The 23,282-nt window shown below is 59.0% G+C and overlaps 3 protein-coding genes across 6 annotated transcripts in view; 1 reads left to right on the top strand and 2 right to left on the bottom strand.

Moving 5' to 3' along the window:
- MACROD1 (mono-ADP ribosylhydrolase 1) overlaps positions 1-5,352 on the top strand; it is a 154,038-nt gene extending 148,686 nt beyond the window's left edge. For 2 of the 4 annotated variants that reach the window (XM_086384409.1, XM_086384410.1), the window contains 7 exons: positions 3,224-3,340; positions 4,019-4,140; positions 4,248-4,278; positions 4,419-4,492; positions 4,864-4,945; positions 5,036-5,064; positions 5,218-5,352. In XM_086384409.1, the coding sequence (XP_086240535.1) occupies positions 3,224-3,340; positions 4,019-4,140; positions 4,248-4,278; positions 4,419-4,492; positions 4,864-4,945; positions 5,036-5,040 (431 nt within the window). In that variant the 3' untranslated portion in view covers positions 5,041-5,064; positions 5,218-5,352. The remainder of the gene's footprint in view (positions 1-3,223; positions 3,341-4,018; positions 4,141-4,247; positions 4,279-4,418; positions 4,493-4,863; positions 4,946-5,035; positions 5,065-5,217) is intronic. The other 2 variants (XM_086384407.1, XM_086384408.1) reach the window with 1 other exon arrangement.
- Positions 5,353-6,221: 869 nt separating this feature from the next.
- Positions 6,222-13,632, bottom strand: OTUB1 (OTU deubiquitinase, ubiquitin aldehyde binding 1). Its single transcript, XM_086384412.1, has 7 exons — positions 13,556-13,632; positions 11,695-11,756; positions 11,366-11,464; positions 7,256-7,374; positions 7,032-7,116; positions 6,725-6,919; positions 6,222-6,576 (listed from the first exon to the last, which is right to left on the bottom strand). Exons 1-7 carry the CDS (start codon positions 13,611-13,613, stop codon positions 6,379-6,381), a joined length of 816 nt encoding a protein of 271 aa, XP_086240538.1. The 5' UTR covers positions 13,614-13,632; the 3' UTR covers positions 6,222-6,378.
- A 5,629-nt stretch (positions 13,633-19,261) lies between these two features.
- COX8A (cytochrome c oxidase subunit 8A) lies at positions 19,262-21,055 on the bottom strand. The gene is made up of 2 exons (XM_086384413.1): positions 20,868-21,055; positions 19,262-19,590 (listed from the first exon to the last, which is right to left on the bottom strand). The coding sequence occupies exons 1-2, from the start codon at positions 20,979-20,981 to the stop codon at positions 19,495-19,497; spliced, it is 210 nt and encodes a 69-aa protein (XP_086240539.1). The 5' UTR covers positions 20,982-21,055; the 3' UTR covers positions 19,262-19,494.
- Between the last annotated feature and the right edge of the window lie 2,227 nt (positions 21,056-23,282).

Raw genomic sequence — 23,282 nt, forward strand, 5'->3', positions numbered from 1 at the left:
CCCAGTTGCCCCACTGTCCTAATAACAGCCAACAATAGTCAGGTGGGGAGTGGGGGGGAAGGGATGGGACCCCCGGAAGCCTCCTGCTTCCGGTCTCCAGGGCTCAGCTTAGCCCTACCTAAGAGGCAGGGCAGGGCCTGGGGGTCGGAGCCAGGGGAGGCACGGGTCATGGTGGGAAGCGTGGGAAGGGGCAGTCCTTTGGCCTGTAGCTAAGGCCAGTGGGGCTGGGGGCCTCCTCAGGGACGGGAGAGCCACAGGCCTGCCGTGTGGTTGGGGAAGGGGGACAGGAGGGGGCCAGGCTGGCTCTGGTTTGGGGGGACGGTGGGCAAGGGGGGAACCTCGAGCCTGACCCTCATCTCTGCTCTGGGTGAATGGCTTGCTGGGCGCTGTCACGGGAGTCATATGGCCCCGGCCCTATGGATGCTGCAGGGGGTGGGGGGACTCCAGTCCAAGGGCTCTGCCAGCGCCAGTTCCTCCTGCCTCCTCCCACCTCATGCCCCCAGGTCAGCCCTAAAGGCCTGGCTGCAGGCCTGTCCACTTCTGCAGGAAACATTAAGTCCCTGAAACAGATCTCGCTGAGCTCCACTTCCGCACGGCCCCCCACTGCGGGCCAAGGTCGCCAGCAGGGTGGACAGCACTGGGAGATGGCAGGCAAGCTGCTGCCAAGTGGATGAGACCACTGGGGCAGGGCCAGGAGGTCCCTGCGCTCACCCCATGCCCTGGACGCCGCCTCCCACCACACTCCCGGGGCACACGGGTCAGGCACAGGCCCACACAGTCTCAGTAATAGCCAATACTTGAGTTGCCAGGCACTGGCTTAAGCACATTACAGGAATTAATTTAATCCTGTCAATATTCCTATGAAGTGGGTAGTCGTATTATCCCATTTTACAGATGGGGCAGTTGAGGTCCAGGGAGGTTAAGTGCCCTGGATCACACATCCGTGACTGGCAGAGCTGGTATTTGAACCCAGGTTGCCCAGCTCCACAGCCCCCGCTGTTGCACATGGCGCTGGGTGGCTCCGTGGTACCCCCCGCACCCAGAACAGACACACCGCAAATAGAGGACGTACACCCACTGTGCCACACGGCCCACTCTCCGCCCCTCCCATTGGCTGCAGCTGCCCTCAGCCCTGCACATCAGAGGGGGTGGCAGGGGACCCAGTCCCAGATTCCCTCCCGGGGATTCCCCAGTTCCTCTATCCCTCACCCCGGCCCCCACTCCTAGGATGCTCGGGAAATCACCTGGTACCATCTCCGGGTGAAGTCTCAGAATTAGGCTTAATTGGGCTCACAGGCACCAAAGAAAACAGAAGCCAAGGGCCTGGGCCAGCTGCGGCCCTGGTCTTGAGCGCAGATTGAGGGTGGGGCTGTAATGAAGCAACTAGGCCTTCAGTTTGCGGTCTGTGAAATGGGGAAACAGTAGTATTTCCTGCTGCAGAGCATTGAGCTCAGTGTCCAAGAAGCCCCTGGCACAGGCCTCGGAGCAGTTGGAGCTGGGGACCTGCCAGAGGAGGGTGATATTCTCCTGGGGAATGGGGGCGGGGAGGGGGCCCGGGGTGGGGGTGAGGGGCGTGGTGGGGGAAGTGGTCACTGCCCCAATCTTTCTGTTGAGGCAGAGGAAGCTCTGGGAAAGGGGAAAGGGCTTGCCAAGGTGCCGCAGCCAATGAGGGGCGAGTCTGAATTTGACTCTTCGCGAGGCTGACCCCGCCTCTCCCTCGGAGCCTCAGCAGCCTGGAGAGGTCAGGGAGAAGAAGCGTCTCTTCCACGCCTCCTGCCGCGCCCACGACGACTTGTTTATCTGGGTCCGGGTCCCCAGGGTCGCTGGTGAGGCCCTAGAGCCGCCCTCGGATAAACAAGCCCAGGCCCGGCCCCAATTAAGCCGGATGCACTAACGAGGCGACTCGTTAATGAGCTTGGGTGCGCGCCCAGAGACACCTGCGCGGCGCGGACCACCCTCCCGCGTGGCGCAGGAAGGAGCTGGAAGACCTAGCTCAAGGCCCCCGTCGGATCGGCCTCTTGTATCTAGGTGGCCTCAGTGTCCGCGTCTGTAATGTGTCTTGAGTGAGTGAATGAGTGAAGTCGCTCAGTCGTGTCCGACTCTGCGACCCTATGGACGGTGGCTACCAGGCTTCTCCGTCCATAGGATTTTCCAGGGAAGAGTAACAGAGTGGGTTGCCATTACCTTCTCCAGGGCATCTTCCCGACCTAGGGATCGAACCCAGGTCTCCCGCATTCGCAGGCAGATGCTTTACCCTCTGAGCCACCGTCTTAAGAATTTGTAAATGGCAACCCACTCCAGTAGTCTTCCCTGATAGCTCAGCTGGTAAAGAATCCACCTGCAATGCAGGAGACCCCGGTTGGATTCCTGGGTCGGGAAGATGCCCTGGAGAAGGGATAGGCTACCCACCCCGGTATTCTTGGACTTCCCTTGTGGCTCAGCTGGTGAAGAATCGCCCGCAATGAGGGAGACCTGGGTTCGATCCCTGGGTCGGGAAGATGCCCTGGAGAAGGGAAAGGCTACCCATTCCAGTGTTCTGGCCTGGACTGCATAGTCCATGGGGTCGCAAAGAGTCAGACACGACTGAGCGACTTTCACTTTCCAGTCTTCTTGCCTGGAGAATCCCATAGACAGAGGAGCCTGGCGGGCTACAGTCCATGGGGTCACAAGAGTCAGACATGTAAAGCGGGTCCGAGAGGGCGCCGCCTTCGGAGGTCGGCGTTCGGATCCCAGGCTCCTCCCGCGAAGGTGGCGACTGGCAGCGGGCCCCGCGGCCGGGAGGGCGGATTTTCCCCCTTGTCTGGCTCTGGCTGCGGATCCTGTCGCTCGGACCCGCCTCCCGAGTCCCGGCGCCGCCTCTGACCAGGGAGACCCCGGCCCCACCTGCGCCCCTGCCGCGCGCCCAGGAAAGAGCAGGGCGGACGGGTCGCGCCCCCTGCCGGCAGGTCTGCGCCGGCTCCCGCCGCGGTCCGCTCTGGCCGCCGTCTACGCCTCCGTTTTCCCAGCTGTGAAACAAATGTGGGACCGGGGGGTGCAGGAAGAGGGTGGAGGGGTGAGGGAGCGTCTGGAGGCCGCGGGAGAGTGAACCCAGGGCCTCGGGGCCGGGTGAGTCCCGGCACAGCCCAGGGATTGGAGTCTTCTTTCCGTGGGCTTCGGCCTTCTCTGTAAAACGGACTCAGCGGGTAGCTGGGAGCCCCGCCACTCACTGCCCGGTTCCCTGCAGTGGACGGCTGCATCCACCGGGCCGCCGGACCGCTGCTCACCGACGAGTGCCGGACCCTGCAGAACTGCGAGACTGGCAAGGCCAAGATCACCTGTGGCTATCGGCTGCCGGCCAAGTGTGAGTCCCCGACACCCCCAGCCCGTGGGGCGCAGACAGGACGCCTTGCGTAATTAGTGTAACTCGGGATTAGGGGTGTACCCCCGACAGAATTGCTGGAGGCCTCCTCTGGGGGCACTTAAGTGCCAGGACCTGGCCCCTCCTCGCAGATCCCAGGAAGCAGGTGTGTGGAGGGCATGCGCAGAGGCTGGGAGCGGCAAGGACTAAGTGAGGGGAATAGCTAAGGAGGCAACAACGTCCAATTCTTTCAGCCGGGTCCAGACAGATGTGGGGTGGGGGGCCTGCGTAGGCTGGCCTATCTGTACAGGTGTGAATTATGGGTGGGGTCCCTACCCGGGGAAGATCAGAATTTGGGGAGGAGGGTGCTTGTTTCCTGTCCCTTCCAGGGCCCAGGGGCTTCCCTGGTGGCTCAGTTGGTAAAAAATGCGCCGGCAATGAGGGAGATCTGGGTTCGATCCCTGGGTTGGGAAGATCCCCTGGAGAAGGAAATGGCAACCCACCCCAGTCGTCTTGCCGGGAGAATCCCATGCACAGAGGAGCCTGGCGGGCTACAGTCCATGGGGTCACAGAGTCGGACACGACTTAGCGACTAAACCACCACCGGGGCCCAGGCCGGCAGGAGGGAAAGCCAAAGACCGCCAGGAGCTCTGACCGGTCTGACCTCACCCCCTCCCACAGATGTCATCCACACGGTGGGACCCATCGCCCACGGAGAGCCGAGTGCCAGCCAGGCTGCCGAGCTCCGCAGCTGCTACCTGAGCAGCCTCGACCTGCTGCTGGAGCACCGGCTCCGCTCCGCGGTGAGGGGCCGGGAGGCGGGAGGGGGCGGGGCGGGGGGCGGCCTAGCGGGAGGCGGAGCGAAGAGTGACGCTGTCCCCAGCCCCTTCTCACTACCCCTCATCCCTAGGCGTTCCCCTGCATATCCACTGGAGTGTTCGGTGAGTGGGGTCTATAAGAGGAAGGGCGCAGATGGGCGGTGCGCGGGCCGGGACGCCGGGACGCCGGGAGTGGGCGGGGCAGGGCGGAGCGGCGAGGGGCGGAGCTCGAGACTCACTGGGGCCCACGGTCCCGTCCTCAGGGTACCCCAATGAGGCGGCGGCCGAGGTAGTGCTGACCGCTTTGCGCGAGTGGCTAGAGCAGCACAAAGACAAGGTGAGGCCTGGGTCCAGCCGAAGGGAGTGGACGGAGGTGGGCGGCGGGGCGCATGTGACCAGCCCCACCCGTCATCGCCAAGGAGTGTGCAGAGTGCCCGCTCGGGGCCCTGGGCTCGCGCTTGCTCTCTGCGTCCTCTTTTACTCAGGGCGTTTTCCTCCCCTGCGGCCAGGGCACAGGGCACTTCGAGAAAGGGATAGCGGGGCGCACACCACGCCACGAGCCCCTTCTGTAGCCCGAGCTCTAAACCCAGGTTGAAGAGTGCCCCAAGGACAGGGCAGGGGAAACCCCACAGCAGCGAGGGTGGTGGTTAAGGCCCAGGAGCCGGGGAGCCGGCCGCTTCCGCCCAGGCTCAACAGGCCCTGATGCAGGTGGACCGGCTGATCATCTGCGTGTTCCTGGAGAAGGACGAGAACATCTACCGAGAACGCCTCCCCCACTACTTCCCGGTCGGTAGGTGCCTCCTGCCCCCACCGCACCCCCACCAGCCCCTGTCCCGCCCCGTCCACCCAGGACAGGCTCTCACTGTCCTCTGCCTTCCAGCGTGATGCTGCCCACCCTGACCAGGACTGGTAAGCAGGGCCTGGCCCTTTGTGTGGCTGCCCACTAACCTCATGCCCACTAACACCTGCTCACCCCCACGCAGGGAAGGAAGCCAGGGAGGCAGCCTGGGAGGCCGGGGCAGTCCACGGGCCACTGCTCTGACCTCTCGTCTTTGCCTGCAGACTCCCCTGGGCCTGCCGGACCACGCTCCCAGCTCTAAGTCTCCGAAGCCTGCAGTGGGGCCTGGCGGGGCCACCCTATCCTTCCCCTACACCCTCCGCCCCGTCAGGAGCCTAATAAAGACCACTACTGCTGCAGCTCCGACTGTCCCAGCTCTGCTGGGGGTGAGGGAGGGAGCCCAGGTGTGGACAGCTGCTTTGGCATCAAGGGGAGGGCAAGAGCTCTCGGTGAGCCAGGCAAGGGGAGGCACGAGGTTGACAGCAGAGGTGGGCAGCAGCACATCACATTTATTGAGGGCCTGCCCCCAAGAAGCTCACAGCCTGGGGGCTGAGACCCCACAGGTGCCGGGGAGGGGGCAGGGGTGAGAGACGAGGTGAAGGCAGAAAGGAAGGCAGTGCAGACACCGTGGCCCAAGCAGTGGAGGTGCAAAGCAGGCATGAGCAGGGGGCCGAGGGGAGCAGAGCGGGGAGAACGGCGGCCTGGAGAGCCCCACTCGACCTGAGGCTAGACCTGGGGACAGGGGACCACGCACAGGCTGGGGGACTGCCCCTTCCCCGCCTGGCTGGCACCAGCTGGGGTGCCCTGGGGCACCCCCACGCCTCCCTCTGCCCTGAGCCAGGATGCAGCATCATGCGGTCCCTCTCCACCCAGGACTCCACCACGCAGAGCCCTGATAGAGGGCAGGTGGCCGGGGCTCCGGCCAGGACAGCAGGGTGGGGGCAGGGCCCAGGAGGGAGCAGCTAGAAGCTTCAGTGCTCCTGGGTCCCCAGGGAAGGCCCTGGCCAGCTAAACAGGGAAGGCATGGTGGCCTGAAGGGAAGGAAGCAGAACCCCAATAACCAGGAAGGGTCCCTGAGAGGCCCAGACCCCTCAAAACTGCTCCTGGCGGGGAGGTTTGGGGGTGGACAGGTGAAAGGCTGAGAGGAACCCACCTGAGGGGAAGGGGGCAGCCAGACACAGAGCAGCCAGGTGGGCAGCAGCCGAGCAGGGACACGCACACACGCGGCTCACCACCAGCGTCCCCTTTAATAAAACACGGGAGGTCGTGTGACAGGGAAGGGGTTGGGGGAGTGAAGTATGACCATTTACAACCACAAGAAAACCTCTGTCCATGTCTAGCGCCTGGCAGAGGGGCGGGCGGGCAGCGTGGCAGGCCAGGCGGCCCTACTTGTAGAGGATGTCGTAGTGTCCGGGCCGGTAGAGAAGGTAGACCTTGGGCTCGGAGCCCTCGGGGAAGACGTGGGGGTTGGTGGTGCCGCCCTCGCCGCGGTCCATGTACTCCACCTGGATGGAGACGCTGAGCGCCTGGGCCAGCGCGATGATGTGGATGTGGTCGCTCTCCTTGCACATGGGCTCCACCTCCTGCGGCACAGGGAGGCTCAGGGGGCGCTCGGCCCCCCCCCTACCCGGGCCCCCCCCAGGGAAGGCTCCACCTCCTGTGGCACAGGGCGGCTCAGGGGGCGCTCAGGGGAAAAGGGGCCCACAGCCGAGGGGCAGGGAGGGGCAGCACCTGCTGGCAGAACTCCTTGACGGTGCGCCCGCCCTCGATGAAGTGCTCAAAGAACTTGCTCTCGCGCTGCAGATAGCCTGAGGTGAGCAGCCGCAGGTAGACCACCAGGTAGTCCGAGGTGCTCTGGTCGTTAAAGGAGGCCAGCAGGTCAGCCACGGGGGTCCGCTTCTCCACCTGCTCGATCAGGTCCATGAACTGTGCCCGAGGGGGACAGAGGGCGAGACAAGGGGGGAGACGGGTCACCCCTGTCACCGCCAGGCCACCACCCGCCACCCTGGCCGACCCCGCGTGGGGCAGCTGGCCTCACCGTGTTGTGGAAATCCTCAATTGTGAACTCAGTGAAGCCCTGGGACACCAGGTCCTCTTTGCTCTTGGCAGACACAGCCTTGAACCTGCGGACGGGCGGGAGACAGGGCGCCCCAGGCTCCTAGGCCGGCAGACCAGGCCCGGCAGGGCCCAGGCCATCACTGGGCCTCAGGGGGAACCAGACCCCCCAGCCACCAACGGAACCTCCCCGCCACGCCTCCTCACCGCTGCAATTCCTTGCTGTCGTCCAGCAACGCCTCCAAGTGGGAGAATCCGAAAGCGCGATAGAAACAGTTTCCATCAGGCCTGGTCTTGCGGATGTATGAGTACTTTTTGTGGAGGTCCTGCGGAGAGGCAGCCCCCACCCCACCCCGTGCTCATCAACATCTGGTGGAAAGAGGGCAGGCCCAGGAAATACCCCCAACAGAGGTCACACCACAACAGCCTCCTGCCGTCCTTGGCTGCTGACTCCGATAATGGGGGTCACTTAGCAACCCACTGCCGGGAGCCCCCGAGCCTCAGGAACATGAATTATAGACACATTGGTTACATCAGTCACCAAAGTGGTCATCAGCCGCTAGGCGTGCCATGCTGCTGGGCCTAAAGGTCTACTGTTTCATAAAACCAGGCAAGTGAATGGGTCCTTGACAGATGCAGCTTTTCCAGTGTATAGCCTTTCAAACCCTGAGAGCTCCAGGGCAAACAAGTTAGTGTACACGGCACAGTGCCGTGCTGGGGGCCCCCGTTGCACAGGCCTGGGGCAGGAAGCAGCCCCCTCACCTCCATCTAATCCCTGACGCAGTGCCGCGCTGGGGGCCCCCACTGCACAGGCCTGGGGCGGGAAGCAGCCCCCTCACCTCCATCTAATCCCTGCTCTGCCTGCTCCCAGGTACTGGTTCACTCTTTCCCAGTTTCCTCCCCAGCTCAATGGAGTTCCTCCTATCTGTTCAATCTCCCCTCAGGAGTTGGGGGTCTGGCCCTTGGCACTGTCCGGCAACCAGGCCTCACTCCCCAGGCCTGAGCACCCTCTCCTTCCTCCTGACGCCTATTTCATGCCTTTTCCCCATATCTTAAGCCCCCAGCCAGTCATCCTCCCGATGACTGTGCTCCCTGAGGACTTCCACTAAGAAGCCGTCATCCCCATGGCACCCTGTCCCCCGCTTCCCAGGGCCTTGCTCTCCATCCCTGCAAAGTCCGAGGCTGCTCCCAGAGCCACGTTCCCTTGGACTCAGAACACGGTTCCTGAAGTCTGCCCCCCCCCCGCCCATCATCAGCTCCTCTTTCCTGACCAACTGGCCCACTGCCTATAAACAAATGCTCTGCTCCCCACGAATTCCCTTGCAGCCACCTCCCCACCTCTCTGCTCTCCCACAGGGCAGCACTGCTCCTGAAGCTGCCTGTGCCACTGTCTCCGTTTCTTTTCTGCTGGGTACACAAGCCCAGCCGGCTTCTACTCTAGCGAAGGTCACAGATGCCCTCCTAAGTCCGAAGGTCAAACCCACTCCCCCTTGACCGTTGCTGAGCAGCAATCCCCCTGCACCCACAGGTGTGGTGCCGCGAACCTCCTTCTTCACTCCTCCCCTACCCTCTCTCCATGCCCTCCAACCTCAACGCTGCCCCTCCTCACTTACCCATGGTGGTCATGGCCGCCACCCAACCACACACCCTTCCTCAAGACCCGTGTGTCACCTGCCAGAAGATAGTCACGCCAGTGACCACCCACAGCCCCTGCTGCGTGAGCACAACCTGTTCAGGCCTGGGGCAGCCCTAGCGCTGGCTGTCTCCTGACCTCCTGGGATTTAAACGTAATTCTTCATCCGCCCACTTCTCCCCGCTCCACTCAACTGCCTGGGCTGCACAGCCTCTGAACCGCCCAGCCAACAGGCGGCTTCTGACCTCAGGGCCTTCCCTGCCTTGCCTCAGCTCCCCACCTTTTCGCCGCGGAGTCAAACCCTCCCAACCAAGCAGACTCCGCCATCACTTCCCCCGCCACCCAGGGCAGACCCTGCCACTCTGCCCGCGTCAGTCTCTCCTCAGGCGGGCTGCGCCGCTGCCCCGTCCAACTCCATCTAGGGCCGGTTTCATCGCAAAAGCTTCCACACGGTCTCCCTGCCTGCACCTCACTCACTGCTCAGTCTCTCCCCACCGCGGCACCAGTGACCACAGACACCCAGTAAACACGCAGCTCCCTCCGAATCCCTTCTCGGCTCCAAGCCCTGTGTCTCCCATCCACTCTGCTCCCACCACGCTGGCCGCCTCCCGCTCCGCCCGGATGGCCGCCCCGCCTTGCTCGCTGGCCTCTTTCAGTTCATCAGACACCACCCTAGGTAAACCTGCAAATCCCCACCCCCCATCTCCTCGGGCAGCTTCACTTTTGACTTTTGTCCACAGCACTCACCACCTCTGCCACACATGTGAGTTGCCTTAACGGCTGTCTTTCCACTCTGAACCGCCAAGGTAATTTGGCAGCTGTAGTCATCACTATCTCCAGAGCCTAAAACTGCCTGGCCCCCAGGGTGTGCTCCTAAGTGTCAAAGTGGGACAAAATGCATACAAAGAGCCCAAATCCCTGCTGCGACCAGAACTCTTCTGAGCACTTACCCCGTGCCAGGCCCACTGTCCTTCCACGCGCACCCCCGGGGCCCACTTCACAGAGGAGCCACGGCACAGGAGCCCGGGCCCTGCTGTCTGCGCTTGGGCTCCTCCTAGGAGCTGACGCTTGAACATCTGCCGACTGACTCAGGGGAAGAACCTGAGAGGCGTGGCCTGTCCACTTTCCTGGGGTGGCCCCGTGGGACAGGCAGGCCTTGTGCCCCGCCAGCCCACCACACGGAGAAGAGGAGGGACTCACCGCCTCCCAGGCACTGGGCTCCACACCCGACCACCGTCCTCTCCTGCAAGCCTCACGCCCACCCCACAAGACAGGCCTCTCCACGCAGAGCTGGCAGATCAACAGAGGCCCCAAGAAGGCCAGTGCTGCTGCCCAAGGTCACACAGGAGGAGGAGCTGGGACTTCACGTCAGGTCTGTCGGGCCCCAGAGCCCGGGCCTTCTTCTCTCCAGAGGCCTCCAGGGTAAACCGTGAGCACCCTGAGCAGGGGCGGAGGTGCCCACAGGCCACACGCAGCGGGCTCTGGCCTGCACGTGTGCTGTCTGGCCCACTGTAAATGTCAATCAGCTGGCAACTGTCAGGAGTCTGGAGATTTTACAACAAAATCATTTCTGGCTGGTCTCGGAAGCACTAATGGACTGACAGGCACGGATGCTCCCATTCACCCCATGAGGCTCCACCACCTGCTACTGGAGAGCCGGGCTGCGGTACCACTGTTCACCGCCTGACCTGGCCACCTCCAGTCACCTGGGTTACCTGCCTGGCCCCTCAAATGGCTAACCCCAAAGGCCAACCTTGCAGGTGGAAGAGTCTAAGCAGCTCTGATCTTTGGGGGAGAGGGGGGAGGAGTAGCATTTACTAAACCCTCAGGCTGTGCCCCGGAGAAGGCACTGGCACCCCACTCCAGTACTCTTGCCTGGAAAATCCCATGGGCGGAGGAGCCTGGTAGGCTGCAGTCCATGGGGTCGCTAAGAGTCGAGCACGACTGAGCAACTTCACTTTCACTTTCATGCACTGGAGGAGGAAATGGCAACCCACTCCAGTGTTCCTGCCTGGAGAATCCCAGGGACAGCGGAGCCTGGTGGGCTGCTGTCTATGGGGTCGCACAGAGTTGGACACGACTGAAGCGACTTAGCAGCAGCAGCAGCAGGCTGTGCCCAGGAGACACGGTATATACACACTCACTGTCACATTTCAGACCCCCAGCTCAGAGAGAAGGAAGTGAGTGGTTAAGGGACTTACCTCAGTTTCTAAGGGAGGCACCAGGGCCTTACACGAAGATCCGGGGCCCCTCTCCCCAGTGCTGCCTGCCTCTCCACGGAAGCAGGGGGCAAGACTGTGTCTCCGCCGGCACCCTCCCCCACTAGCCAGCCTCCGCCCGCCAGCACCCCCCCACCCCCCGTGAACACTGAGACCACAGGCTCCCCACAGCCGGCACCAGGCCCCCCAGGCATCATCTCCCGCAACCTCACAAGCACCCTTGCTTTCATCACCCCGATTTCACAGCTGAGGTCTCCACAGCTCTGAGACATCGAAGGAGCTGCTGAGGATACAGCTGCCATGTGGCAGCGTCAGGATCTGAATCAAGGTCTTTTTGGTTCCAGACTCTGCCAACCTGTGAACCAGTGACCAGAGGGCTTCCCACCATCCGACCCTCTGAGGCCAGGCCCAGCCAAGCTCAGGTCTAAAGCGGCCAGGCTCCTGAGCCCTCGGCCAGGCTCCCACCTTGATCTTCTGTTGATAGATGTTGTCATCCTCAGCATACTCTTTGTATAGGACAGAGAGCTCCAGCCGCTCCGAGACCAGCGGGTTCTGCACAGCAATCTGCGGGGTGGGGAAGCCATCACGTTCTGACAGGCGAATGGAGTGACCCACACCTGTCAGCCCGAACATCTAGCTCAGAGTTGCCGGGCACAGGGGCCACACATCCCCCCATAAAGGCATCTAGTACCAGCTCAGCCTGGGGAGGGGGAGCTTCTGGAGGAGAGACAAACGGTAGGCCTCAGTCCAACCAATGTATCCCCAAAGTAAGGCCACTGGCCACAGCCACTCACCTCTTGCTGAATTCGGTCCTGCTGAGCCATGATGGCTTCATCATAAGCAAGACAGTTAACACCTGGAAGAAGGAAGGCCAAGGAGTACAAGTGGGCCCTGGCTCTCCGCACTCCAGGAAGCCGGGCCGAGGACAAGAACGGGCCAGGAGAGCAGACGTGCAATCTGGAAGCATGCGTCATGCCCTGCTCCACCCCAACTGTGGGATCTTGGCAAAGTCCTTCCACTTCCCGGGCATGAGTTTTCTCATCTTTAAAGGGAGGAGGCCAGGGACTTCCCTGGAGGTCCAGTGGCTAAGGCTCCGAGCTCCCAATCCAAGGGGCCTGGGTTTGATCCCTGGTCTGGGAACTAGATCCCACATGCCATAACTGAGACCCGGCACAGCCAAGTAAGTATAAATAAATGGTGAAAAATAAAGTAAGCAGGCCAAGGTGACCGCCCCCCAGGGTACACTCTTCCAGCTTGAACAAGCCCTCTCCCCCTGCTCTGTAACATCACTTCCCAGCAGCCCGGAAGGCCCCTGAGCCAGGTCTCTTGAGGAAAGACAGATGAGGAAGCAGAGTATCTTCGGCTAGATGAGAGCTTTACTTTACTCAATCACACCATTCCTCCGCCTGCCATCCTGGGTATTCTTAATGGTGCCCATTTTACAAAGAAGAAAAATGCAGACAGGTGAAATCATCTGCCCCAAGTAACGAAGAGGGAGACCTGTGGTCAAACCCAGGTTTGTCTAATTGCAAAGCGTGGGCTCTTCGCCACAATAACTCCTCTGGCACCTTACTGCAGAGGCTCATGGTCAGCTGTGAACAGAGACAGATACCACCACCTTCCCCCCTTCACTGTGATGCTGTGAGGAGGTGGTATCTTAAGAGGCGTAGTTCAATACACATCACTGAGTTGGGCGGGTCCACCCTGTGGGCCCCATGCCAAGCAGCCACTGGTGAGGAGCCAGGTGACCTGAATCCTGGCTCTGGTTCTTTCTTAACTTACATGATCCTAAACAAGTCCCTTGGGGGGCGGGGGGCGGGTCTAGGTCCCCCAAAGCTCAGTTTTTTAGAAGGGGAGCTGTGTGCTGAATGACTTTTAAGGCCAATCCTTTTGATCTTGAGCAGCCCGGGGCCTCAGCTGTGCCTCCACCCACCCCCTACACTGCACTGCAACTGGGCCATCCCTCCCAACCCTAGTGACCTCCTCAGTCCCCAGTTTCTAACTCAGGGGTGAAAAGAGGGTGGGTAGTTTTGAGAGGTCCAACTCTTCAGGGGTCTAAGGAAACTATGCCGAGACAGGAAGCAAGGGGCTGCGAGGCTAGGAGAGGGGGCTCTACCGGAAACGAAGGGCGCTGCCCTCAGGGGCACACACCTGCGGCCGCTCACAACCTCGGGCCGCCCGCAGCATCCCCAGCGGCCCGCCCAGTCCTTTGTGCTCCGCAGCCCGGCGTAATTCGACGCCCTCCCGGGCTCGGGCCGCTCTGGAGGAGGCGGACTAGACGGGGCCGAACTAGGCCCGGGCCTGAGTGCCAGGTCCGGGGCGGGAGAGCCGGGGACCCGGGAGCCGGACGCCCGGCGGGGAGGGGGCTGGGCCGGGGGGTCGGGGGGCGGAGCGGCCTAGGCCCCGCCCCAGGAGCGCGCGACAGGGAAGAGTCGCGGGCCGGAGCCCGCCCCGCTTTCTCTCCCGCCGCCCGCCCGGCCAGGGGTCGCGGCGGCGGCTCCTTCCATTGTGAGGGGGAGGGGAGGCGGCGGAGGCGGGGGAAGGGGCCCTCCGCTCACTTCGCCGCCAGCCGCCCCAGCCCTGGTTTTCTCGGGAACCGGCCATCCGGCATCGCCCCCGCTAGCCCAGGCCGGGCGGCTCTCCCCTGGTCGGTACCTTCGGAGTCGCTGCCAAGCGGCTCCTGCTTCTGCTGCTGAGGTTCCTCCGCCGCCATCTTTAAACAGCGCCGCACTGCCGACCGCTTCCGGGTTACTAGTTGGCCTCCCCCCGGAAGACAGCGCCTCCTCGAGGCCCCTCCTTGGTAACGCCCCTAGCAACGGGATCCCCTCGGGCGTAGTCACCCGAGGGGCTCGCAGTCGCGTTCGGCAGCGGCCGAAGCCGGGGCAAGTGAAGGCGATTCCCGCCCGCCGTCCTCCCGCACACTTGCTCGGCTCCATCTTCCCAGGCTCCCAATGTGCCGGTTGGTGATAAGAGCTTCCTGGGGCCACTTGAGTTTTCTTTTCACTAGAGTTTGAAACGCGGATTGTATTATTGAGATAAGCAGGAAAATGAAATTCAAATCACGGAAGACAATTCCCGCTGCGGGCTCCAGAACTCAAGACAGGCCAATGCAATGAGGATCACCTAGCCGAGGAGACCGGGAATTCTGCTAATATCCGAGCTCTGGGAATTCACCGCCCCCCTCCACCGAGCCTCGGTTCCGAGCGGACTCTGGTGTCCTGCTTCTGACCTAGAGACCATGTTCCTTAGGGTCGACCTAACTTTGGACTCCCTGCCCTTGTGGTTATGAGAAAATCAGGATTTTTTAAGATAAAAGTTAAACCAATGAAAACCAGATTAGTGGTTCCCAAGGGTTGAGTAGGGGGCAGGAGGGAAGTGGATGTGGTTATAAAAATGAAACAGGAGCATCCTTGTGGAGATAGAAGTGTTCTTTATCTTGAATATATATGGAGATCCTGGAATATGCTGTACTGTAGCTTCAAACGCAAGATGTTACCAGTGGGGGGAAGTGGGTAAAGGATACACAGGATCTTTTTGTGTAATCTGTTAAAATCACCTGTGAATTATCTAAAAACTTAAAAAGTGTCAAGGCCTTGGATGCTGAAGATGCAGTTATTTAGAGAAGTCATCTTCAGGGGTACTTGTTTTTTGCCTTTCACTATGGAGGGCCTTTTCCGTGATATGACAGTGGTCTCTTAGCACTTGAGGAGGCCGTGTCTGAGCCCCAGTCAGATCCCTCCGTTCATGATAATACAGGTGCAGAATAGGATGAATATATTCATGAGCTACATCCAGTCCTGGGGCAGGGACAGTTGGTGCCTGGGCTCACCACACTGCCCACAGTGGCGCTCTCACAGCAACGCTACACATGCCAAGTCTGTGCCCCAGCAGCATTGCAAATTACTATTTCCTAGGTCACCGATCCTTGTGTTTGCTTCCAGATTCAAGGAAGCAAAGGGGCTACCCATTTGGATCCCATTCCTACCAAACTGGGCTTCTCGGGTGACACTAGAGGGAAAGAACCCGCCTGAAATGCAGGAGATGCAGGAGGTGCAGGTCGATCCCTGGGTCGGGAAGATCCTCTGGAGGAGGAAATAGCAACCCACTCCAGTATCCTTGCCTGGAGAATCCCATGGACAGAGGAGCCTGGCAGGTTATCTATCGCCCATAGAGTCACAGTCAGGCGTGACTAAAGCCACTTAGCGCACACACACCCAGTGCACCAAACGTTCATTCCTTTCCCCAATTTTGCCAATGCGATCTGGAGCTGCCAGTTAGCCCTTCAGTCAGTAGCTTGTGCATGCCATGTTCAGATGTGCCCGACTCTGCGACCCTGTGGACTGCATCCCGCCAGGCTCCTCTGTCCATGAGATTCTAAAGACTAGGATACCGGAGAGGGTTGCCATTTTCTCCTCCAGGGGATCTTTCTGACTCAGGGATCAAGCACGGGTCTCCTGCGTCTTCTCCACTGGCAGGTGGATTCTTTGCTGCTGAGCAACCTGGGAAGCCCTCAGCACTGGTATTACCAAATGAGGAGCAGTTGATGACAAAAGCATTTTTATTTTGGCTTTACAAAATCTTGAAAATAGTTGTAAGACAACTCCACCTTTACCCCCACTCCTTACTTTGACAGGGAGTCTGGGGGGGTGGGGAGCATACAAAGCGGAGCTGGATTGGGATTCATGTGGGGACAGAGAATACAGTTGCTCTGGAGGGTGAGAAGGAATCCCGTTTGCCATCCAGTGCTGGACTGCGGCCATGCTGCCAACGCCAAGTAAATGTCTCCCTCAACACAAGGGTCTGGGGCTCAGAGAACGGATCTGCACCCTCAGTGTATGCAGGGTGTGGAGTTGAGGGGCTCTCCTGCCTGCTGCCCACCCTCCCCCTCTTGTCAGGCAGCGGGGAGCTTTGGCTCTTAATCCAGTCCCAGGATGGTCAACTTTTGCCCTGCTCTTTTCCATGTCAATTTGGTGAGAACTATTCTCTTACCCTCATTCCATCTCTCCTGCTACTTTTTACCATTTTTGGGTTTTCTCTATCCTGAAGCATCTAAAACCCAATAGCATATTTGCCAGGAATCACCAGCTCCAGACATTCACCTTTGCCTTCCAATTTACAAACCCAGAAATGAATGGTCGCACACTGCTGGTCTCGCCTGCGGAGGCCTATCATGGAACCCAGGCAGCACTGCTGCTCGGGTTCAGGCTGCTGCTGGGAGGTCACAAAGGTGAAGGGCAGCAGCCTAGGACTTTATGTTCCATAGACCCGACCGGGCATAGATGCCTCTTCACAGGCTCGGGATGCGTCCAGACAAGGCATCCATGACCATAGCATTCTCTCCGCTGGAGGGAGAAGAGACCCCATGCAGAACCCAGGACTCTGTGACCTCAGCCACAGACGAAGAGTTTTAGGACAGTACAGAGGCCCTAGAGAGCCACGGGGCTTCCAGGCCCGCCCAGCTTCTCAGGGAAGGGGGCCAGGCAAGAGGCCGTGGCACAGGCCGTGGGAAAGCCGAAATCCTCAGAGGGATCATGGGTGGGAGAAAGCCTCAAGGTGGGCGGAAGATGAGGCCCCGGCGATCTTTTCCAAGACAGGCTTAGGGGTCAGGCAGCTGCCCGGGTGGGAAGAGTAGCGGCATGCCCAGCCCAGAAATGGACCTCTGGAGATGCCACTGCAGGGATATACAACCGTCCACAGGCAGCCGGCTCCAAAGTTATGGTCTAGCGAGGCTTTGACGGCACAGCCAGGCTGATGAGGCTGAGCGGGAGCTGCCGGGGAAGTTACTTGTCTGCAGGGTTCACACCACCTAAGGCAGAAAGTGAGCAGAGGCAGAGGCTGTGTAGAGAGAAGCCCCCACCCTCTGACTTGCACCGCCCATCTGACTCACCACCCGTGCTTGTTTGGACACCTGCCTCCTGCAGATGTCTCACACTGAGATTCACCTCAAGTCTGCAGAGGATCCAGCCACACAGGATCAGAAGGATGCATGGCTCCTTACTGTGGTTAACTAGTCACCAGTTAGTGGTTTAGAACAACGCAAATGTTTAGTTCTGCAGTGTGAGAGGTCAGAGGTCTGGTATGGGTTTCATCAGATGAAATCAAGGTTATCTGTAGGCTGTGCTCCCGTCCAGGGGTTCTGAGGGAGAGTCTGCTTCCCACTCACGCAGGCTATTAGCTGCCTTGCAGCTTGGGTCTGAGGTCCTGTGTCCCTGCTGGCTGTAAACGGAGAACTCTTCTCAGCTTCTAGAGGCCACTGTGTTCCTTGGAACACAGCCCACCTTCTCCATCTTCAAAGCCCCAGGGCAGGCAGAGTCCGCAGGGGCATCTCTGCCTGTTCACCTGAAGGACCCGTGTGACTACACTCAGCCTACGGGGTAATCTCCCACTTTGGCATGCCTGATTTTCATCACACTTTTGCCAGGACGGGAACATAGTCACAAGGGTGCAGAGATTAGGGCATGGACATTTGGGGAAGGACACTTTCCTTCCTGCCACATGACCACCTTCACTTCAGTCATGAAAACTGACACCCAGAGAGGCCTGACTTGGTCAAGTGGTAAATGGCCAAGTCAGGCCTCAAACCCAGGCCTCCTGACTCCCGGTCCACTATGCTTGACGTTATATTCTCTGCCATGACTGCAACCTTCCCTCCACACGCCCGCACCTGCTGCGTGCACACCAGGACATAGACACCCACCCTCCAGACTCAGGATCCGACAGAGATCTACAGACAGACGCAGAAGACGCTGTTTGGGGGCACAGGGAACCTTGCTCTCGCTACATAGACTGGTCCCTGGGCCTCTGACTTGGTTAGCGGTGAGAGGGACACGAACGGTGACCAGATTTAAGGCCCAGGGGCTACACTGAGGACGAGGGGAAGATGGGGTCTGAGCACGACAGCTCATGTCCTAAGCCCCCCATCCACCCCCAAGTCCATGACCCTCCCGCTCGGCTACTGCTGTGCCCAGCAGGTGCGGGAGCACAAGAGCGGCAAGGGCTGCTGGGCTTCCCAAGGGCTTTCTCAGACCAGGCTCTGGAAGATCTGGCCTGTAACCACTGGCTGCCCTTCAGTCCGAGGAGTGGTTCAAGATGCACAGCTTTGGGCCTTAGCCCTCCTGGGCCACGGGGACCATTGTGTCCCCTGGGGATCCAGCGGCACAAAAATGAGGGACACCGAAATCAAACCCTTGGCAGGGCAGTGGAGCACCACAGAAAACCAAGGCAGCTGAGTGTCAGACTCCCAGCCTAACCTCCCCACGGCAACCAGGCGCCACTGGGCACCACGCCCGAAGGCCAGGGAAGACTAAGGGACGGTGAGCAGGGTCTCCCTGCAGCTCCTGTCAACGTAGATCAGGAAACGAGCCCGGAGAAGGGGCTGCTGAGATGCGTGTTCTGACACCCAGGGCCTAAAGCACCCACAGCCCCTCCACTTTCACCTGGCATCTCTGCCCACCATCCAGCAGCTCCACAGGGGACACTGAGCCTGTGTCTGCTCAGAAATCATTCATGTCACCCCAGCAAAGAGAACTACAGGGGTGGATCCAGCGGGTCACAGCCTTCCTTTCAGAGACTGGCAGGCAGAGTTCCAGCTCAGTGGAGCACGCTTCACATACCTGTCCCAGCTAAGGAGATGCCCCCAGGAAGAATCATGGAGGAAGGACCCTGGGAATGGATGGAGGAGCAGCAAATTCTCCAAGTCAAAGAGGGGAGGTACACGGAGGCAGGCAGGGAGAACGAGGAAACTGGTCAGTGCATAAGCGTTTATGGATATGGGGCTAAAGGGGCCCAGGGTGACCTAACGACGCAATATACTGTGACCTGGCCCAGCGGCACCAGGAGGGCAACGAGCACCTGGGAACGGCCGGGGCCCAGGGACAGAGGACAGGGCCGGCTAGCGCCACCGAGAAGGGGCTTCCAGCCACAGAGCTGGCCCCGCTGGGAGAGACACTGAGACAGCCTCGGGCTGGGCACAACCAAGGGAGCTAGAGGGGGAGCAAGAAAGGCTGCCCGACCACAAAGGAAAGCACGCAACGGAAGCACCTCTCAGGTATCAAGGAGCAAGGCTGAGCACACGTGACCTACCAGAACGCAGGGGGCCAGCAGAGCTGTGCAGCCGGCCAGGCCCTCTTCTCCACACCCCACCCGACACCATCCTCAACTCAAGGACGGAGGCAGGAGCCCAGGCTGAAGGCATGGTGAGTTTCTGAAGCGGGGTTTATTACTAATTTTATTATTTTTTGGCCACACCGTGCAGCTTGTGGATCTTAGTTCCCCAATGAGGGATCGAACCCCCAACCCCACCCGCTATGAAAGCGCAGCGTCCTAACCACTGGACCACCAGGGAGGGGATTCCCCTTGAAGCACGCTTTAAATAGACTTTATTGTTGCAAGGGAGGCCCTACTGAGCAGGGCCTTATAAACAGATACATGTGGTCCCAGGATGTCACCGTGGAGAAATCAAGACGTCATGATTGCAGAAGAGGTCACTGTAACAGAAGGACGTGGTCCAGGGGAGGCCGGCCAGGAATGCAGCAGACATGATCAGGAAAGGCCGGGGTGGTCAGGTCTCGGGGCGAGGGAGAGGACAGCTCCCATCACTCCCGCTTCTTGTAGTTATCCAGGTGTGACAGGACCCAGCCGGAAGGCAGGAGGAAACACAGGAAGCAGGAGGTGAGCCCAATGGCGATATCCTACACAGAGCACGAGAGAAAAGGAACCCCCAGAGTAAGGTTTCCCTCGAGCTCCGCAGAGCCTGAGCAATCTTCCCAGACGGCAGAGAACTTGCTCCAGGAATCAAGATTCAGGCTCCAGGGGAGACCACTCTAGGTCTTAAGGTAAAGGATCAGATATGGCGGCAGGGGTCAGCCCAGGTTACAAGGTGAAGGGAGAGGGACAAGGATCTAATCTTGCTTTGAAGCTGGCCTGTTTCGCACCAGGAACTTTGCACAGACCACAAACTCCAAAATACACCTCTCCTTCCTTGTCTTAAAAACCTCTCCCTACCCAACTTTTGGGGCTAGAGCTAAGACTTTTTACAGCCACTTGCATATCCCCCAAAGCAGTTAAGGAAAGCCACAGCACGACCTGGAGTCATACTTCAGTTCAAATTCCTTCTGTGCCACTGGAGGTGTGACTTGACAAGTCAATTGTTTTTGTTGTTCAGGAGCCAAGTGGTGTCCAACTCTTCGCGACCCCATGGACAGCAGCCTGCCAGGCTTCCCTCACCATCTCCTGGACCTTGCCCAAGTTCATGTCCACTGAATCGGTGTACACTGCTCCTAAATTTCAGCTCTCCATTTCAGCCAGGAAATGGAGATAGCGGCCCTCTCTCGGGGTGACTGGGAGGACTGCAGGAGGCCAGTGCGGCAGTCTTAGCACACTGCCTGGCACACAGCAGGCACTCGGCTGCAGTTACAGTCAGTTATTTCCTCCGCCGCCGCAGCGCTCTCTGGGCTCTTCGCCTACATGGAAGCCCACTAACCTGGATTCTGAAGACTCGCATTCAAGGCCGAGAACTGCCACTGAGGCAAACGCAGAAGAGCCAAACAGGGGCAAGTCATTAAGGGTTAAACTGTCCCACGTTTCTGCGAATTACTAAAGCCTTATGGGGTCCTCTTCCCCACCCCCAAATATTACTAACAACGAAAGTGCTGACAGCCCGCAGGCATCTCCCCATGAGCTGATGTGTAAATAGGCTCAGGGCTGGGGGCGGGGAACGGGGGGCGGGGGGGGGGGGGCGTTAAGGAAGCCTGCATAGCAAGGAAGCGACAGGGCAGCACTGACGTGGTCTGACCTGAGACCCTGGGGCAGACTGTCGCTCTCCAGACGCCCAAACCAGCCCAGCTGCTCCCCTTTACGCTGTGACCCTCGAGGTGCAGCGCACCAGACTAGGCAGGCCCCCAACCTGCCGCGGGACCCTCAGTCCCGCCTGCAGCATCTCCCATGCCCTTCCCGCCCCCCTCCTCACCATGGTCCCGAGCTGCTCCCGCGGCGGCTTGGAATGTATCTGGGCACGCGGCACTGTGAGCCGCCGGGCAGGACCTGTCAGGCCTCTCAACAGCAGTGGAGTCAGCACAGACATTACGGCACGGAGTAGACTGGAGATAACGCGCAGCCGGAGTCCAAGGTCGCGAAGTCAAAATGGCGGCCCTGGCCGGAAGTTCCGGAGCGGTAGGGGCCTGGGAAAACAGCGACCCGGAAGTCCCTGGGAAGTGACGTAAGGAAACACCGCCCACCGGCCTTGTCAGTTTTTGGCGCCTTCCTCGAAACAGCCAATCGACGCCATCCTACCGCCGGTGGGCGGGGCACAGAGGGGCGTTGCTTTCGGGTATGCCCCGCCTCCAAAGCAGCCTATCTTCGTGAGTAACATCTGTACCTAGCCAATCACATAAGCCAGAAACCTAGGCGGCATTCTTGACTCCTCCCTCCATTCATACTTAGGTCTCTTGTTTAATTTCTGGCCTGACCGCCTGGCACTAACCGGAGCAGAGCCTGTATCTGCTTCACTACTGTCTTTGGCCACCTCATGCGAAGAGTTGACTCATTGGAAAAGACTGATGCTGGGAGGGATTGGGGGCAGGAGGAGAAGGGGACGACAGAGGATGAGATGGATGGATGGCGTCACCCACTCGATGGACATGAGTTTGGGTGAACTCCGGGAGTTGGTGATGGACAGGGAGGCCTGGCGTGCTGCAATTCAAGGGGCCTCAAAGAGTCGGACACGACTGAGCGACTGAACTGAACTGAACTGTCTCCAGAGAGCTACTAACCTCCTAACTGAACTCTTAACAGTTATCCTCTCCAATTCCAATCTCCATGCAGTAGCAGCCAACCTTCCTCCCTTCTCTTTAAATATAAATCTAACCAAGCCATTTGTTACTTAGTCACTAAGTTGTATAGGACTCTTTTGCTACCCCATTGACTGTTATCTGCTAGACTCCTCTGTCCATGGAATTTTCCAGGCAAGAATACTGGAGTAAGTTGCCATTTTCTTCTCCAGGGGATCTTCCCAACCCAGGGATCAAACCTGCATCTCCTGCATTGCATTGCATTTCAGGCTGATTCTTTACCACTGAGCCACCACCAGGGAAGTCCTTAACCAAGTCAAACGTGTGCACGCTCAGTTGCTTAGTTTTTTGGACTCTGTGACCCTATGGATTGTAGCCTGCAAGGCTCTTCTGTCGATGAGATTCTCCAAGCAAGGTTACTAGAGTGGGTTGCCATTTCCTTCTCCAGGGGATCTTCCCAATCCAGGGATCAAACACACATCTCTGTGTCTCCTACATTGCCAGACAGATTCTTTACCACCGAGCCACCTGGGAAGCCCTCCTAACCAAGACATACACCTACTTTAAAATCTTTGTGGCTCCTCATTGTATACTAAACAAAGTCTCAAATTTCTGGATGTCACTTTCCACCCTCATCTGGAAGTATTCCCCACCCTTCTCCTTGCTCTCTGGTCCTCCCACCCCAAAGCGTTTTGCTTCTTTGTATCTTAGGTTCTACAGAACACTTTTTCAACACTTAATCTACCTAGCCTTCCCTTTTCACCACTTCAACTTCTACTTCTGAAACAGGAGGGAAGGTGGCAGAGCACGACCTTTAAAAGAATGACATAGCCAGAGGACATGACACAACCATTAGAACCAAATGGGTTCGATACTGTGGACAAGTCGACTTCCACTAGACTTTGGGTATACGCTCACTGTAACACATCAGCAAGCTAAACGGCACAACCACAGATGCTGTGACTGTTTCAAGGCTGACTATAAAGGTCAAAAGCAGGTGTTAGTCCAGTTTCTGGAAATCCCCACCCCTTCCCCAAGAGACACAGGTTTGATCTCTAGGTCAGGAAGATCCCTTGGAGGAGAAAATGGCAATCCATTCCAGTATTCTTGCCAGGAAAATTCCATGGACAAGAGGAGCCTGGTAGGGTATAGTCCATGGGGTTGTAAAGAGTCAGACATGACTGAGCACACACATACCTACACATACATACATTCCCAAAACAGCTGGAATACTCCTCCCATTTATTAGCCTACGAAATTACCCACTCCTATAATACGACAACCGCATACCCTGGGGTCACTCTCTCCTTCTGCGATGGCCCACACTTTGTTTATGGAGTGTTTTTCTCTCTAAATAAATCCACTTCTTACCTATCACTTTGTCTCTCACTTAATTCTTTCTGTGATGAGGCATCAAGAACCTGAGCTTCATTAAGCCCCGAAACCTGGTGTGTGATCTTAGTTACAAGACCATGGACTCAAGTCCCAGTCTGCAATTTGGCTGAGTTGGAGTCCCAGCATGTGGGTTCAAGTCCCAATCTGTTGGGAGTCCCAGTTCACATGGTTTCACTTCCAGGCCTCCACTTATGGATACA

This window comes from Bos grunniens, chromosome 29, assembly GCF_055505025.1.
Source record: "Bos grunniens cultivar Pamir isolate PY7600 chromosome 29, Bosgru_T2T1.0, whole genome shotgun sequence".
In the NCBI taxonomy this organism is placed as follows: domain Eukaryota; kingdom Metazoa; phylum Chordata; class Mammalia; order Artiodactyla; family Bovidae; genus Bos; species Bos grunniens.

Coding starts and splice junctions, on each gene's coding strand:
- OTUB1 (XM_086384412.1), bottom strand. CDS start 13,613: ATGGCGGCGGAGGAACCTCAGCAGCAGAAGCAGGAGCCGCTTGGCAGC. Junction 11,757..13,555: donor GCTTGGCAGCGACTCCGAAG/GTACCGACCAGG, acceptor TCCTTCTTCCAG/GTGTTAACTGTCTTGCTTAT. Junction 7,375..11,365: donor TCTATCAACAGAAGATCAAG/GTGGGAGCCTGG, acceptor GCCTCTCCGCAG/GACCTCCACAAAAAGTACTC.
- COX8A (XM_086384413.1), bottom strand. CDS start 20,981: ATGTCTGTGCTGACTCCACTGCTGTTGAGAGGCCTGACAGGTCCTGCC. Junction 19,591..20,867: donor GGGAGCAGCTCGGGACCATG/GTGAGGAGGGGG, acceptor TGCTCTGTGTAG/GATATCGCCATTGGGCTCAC.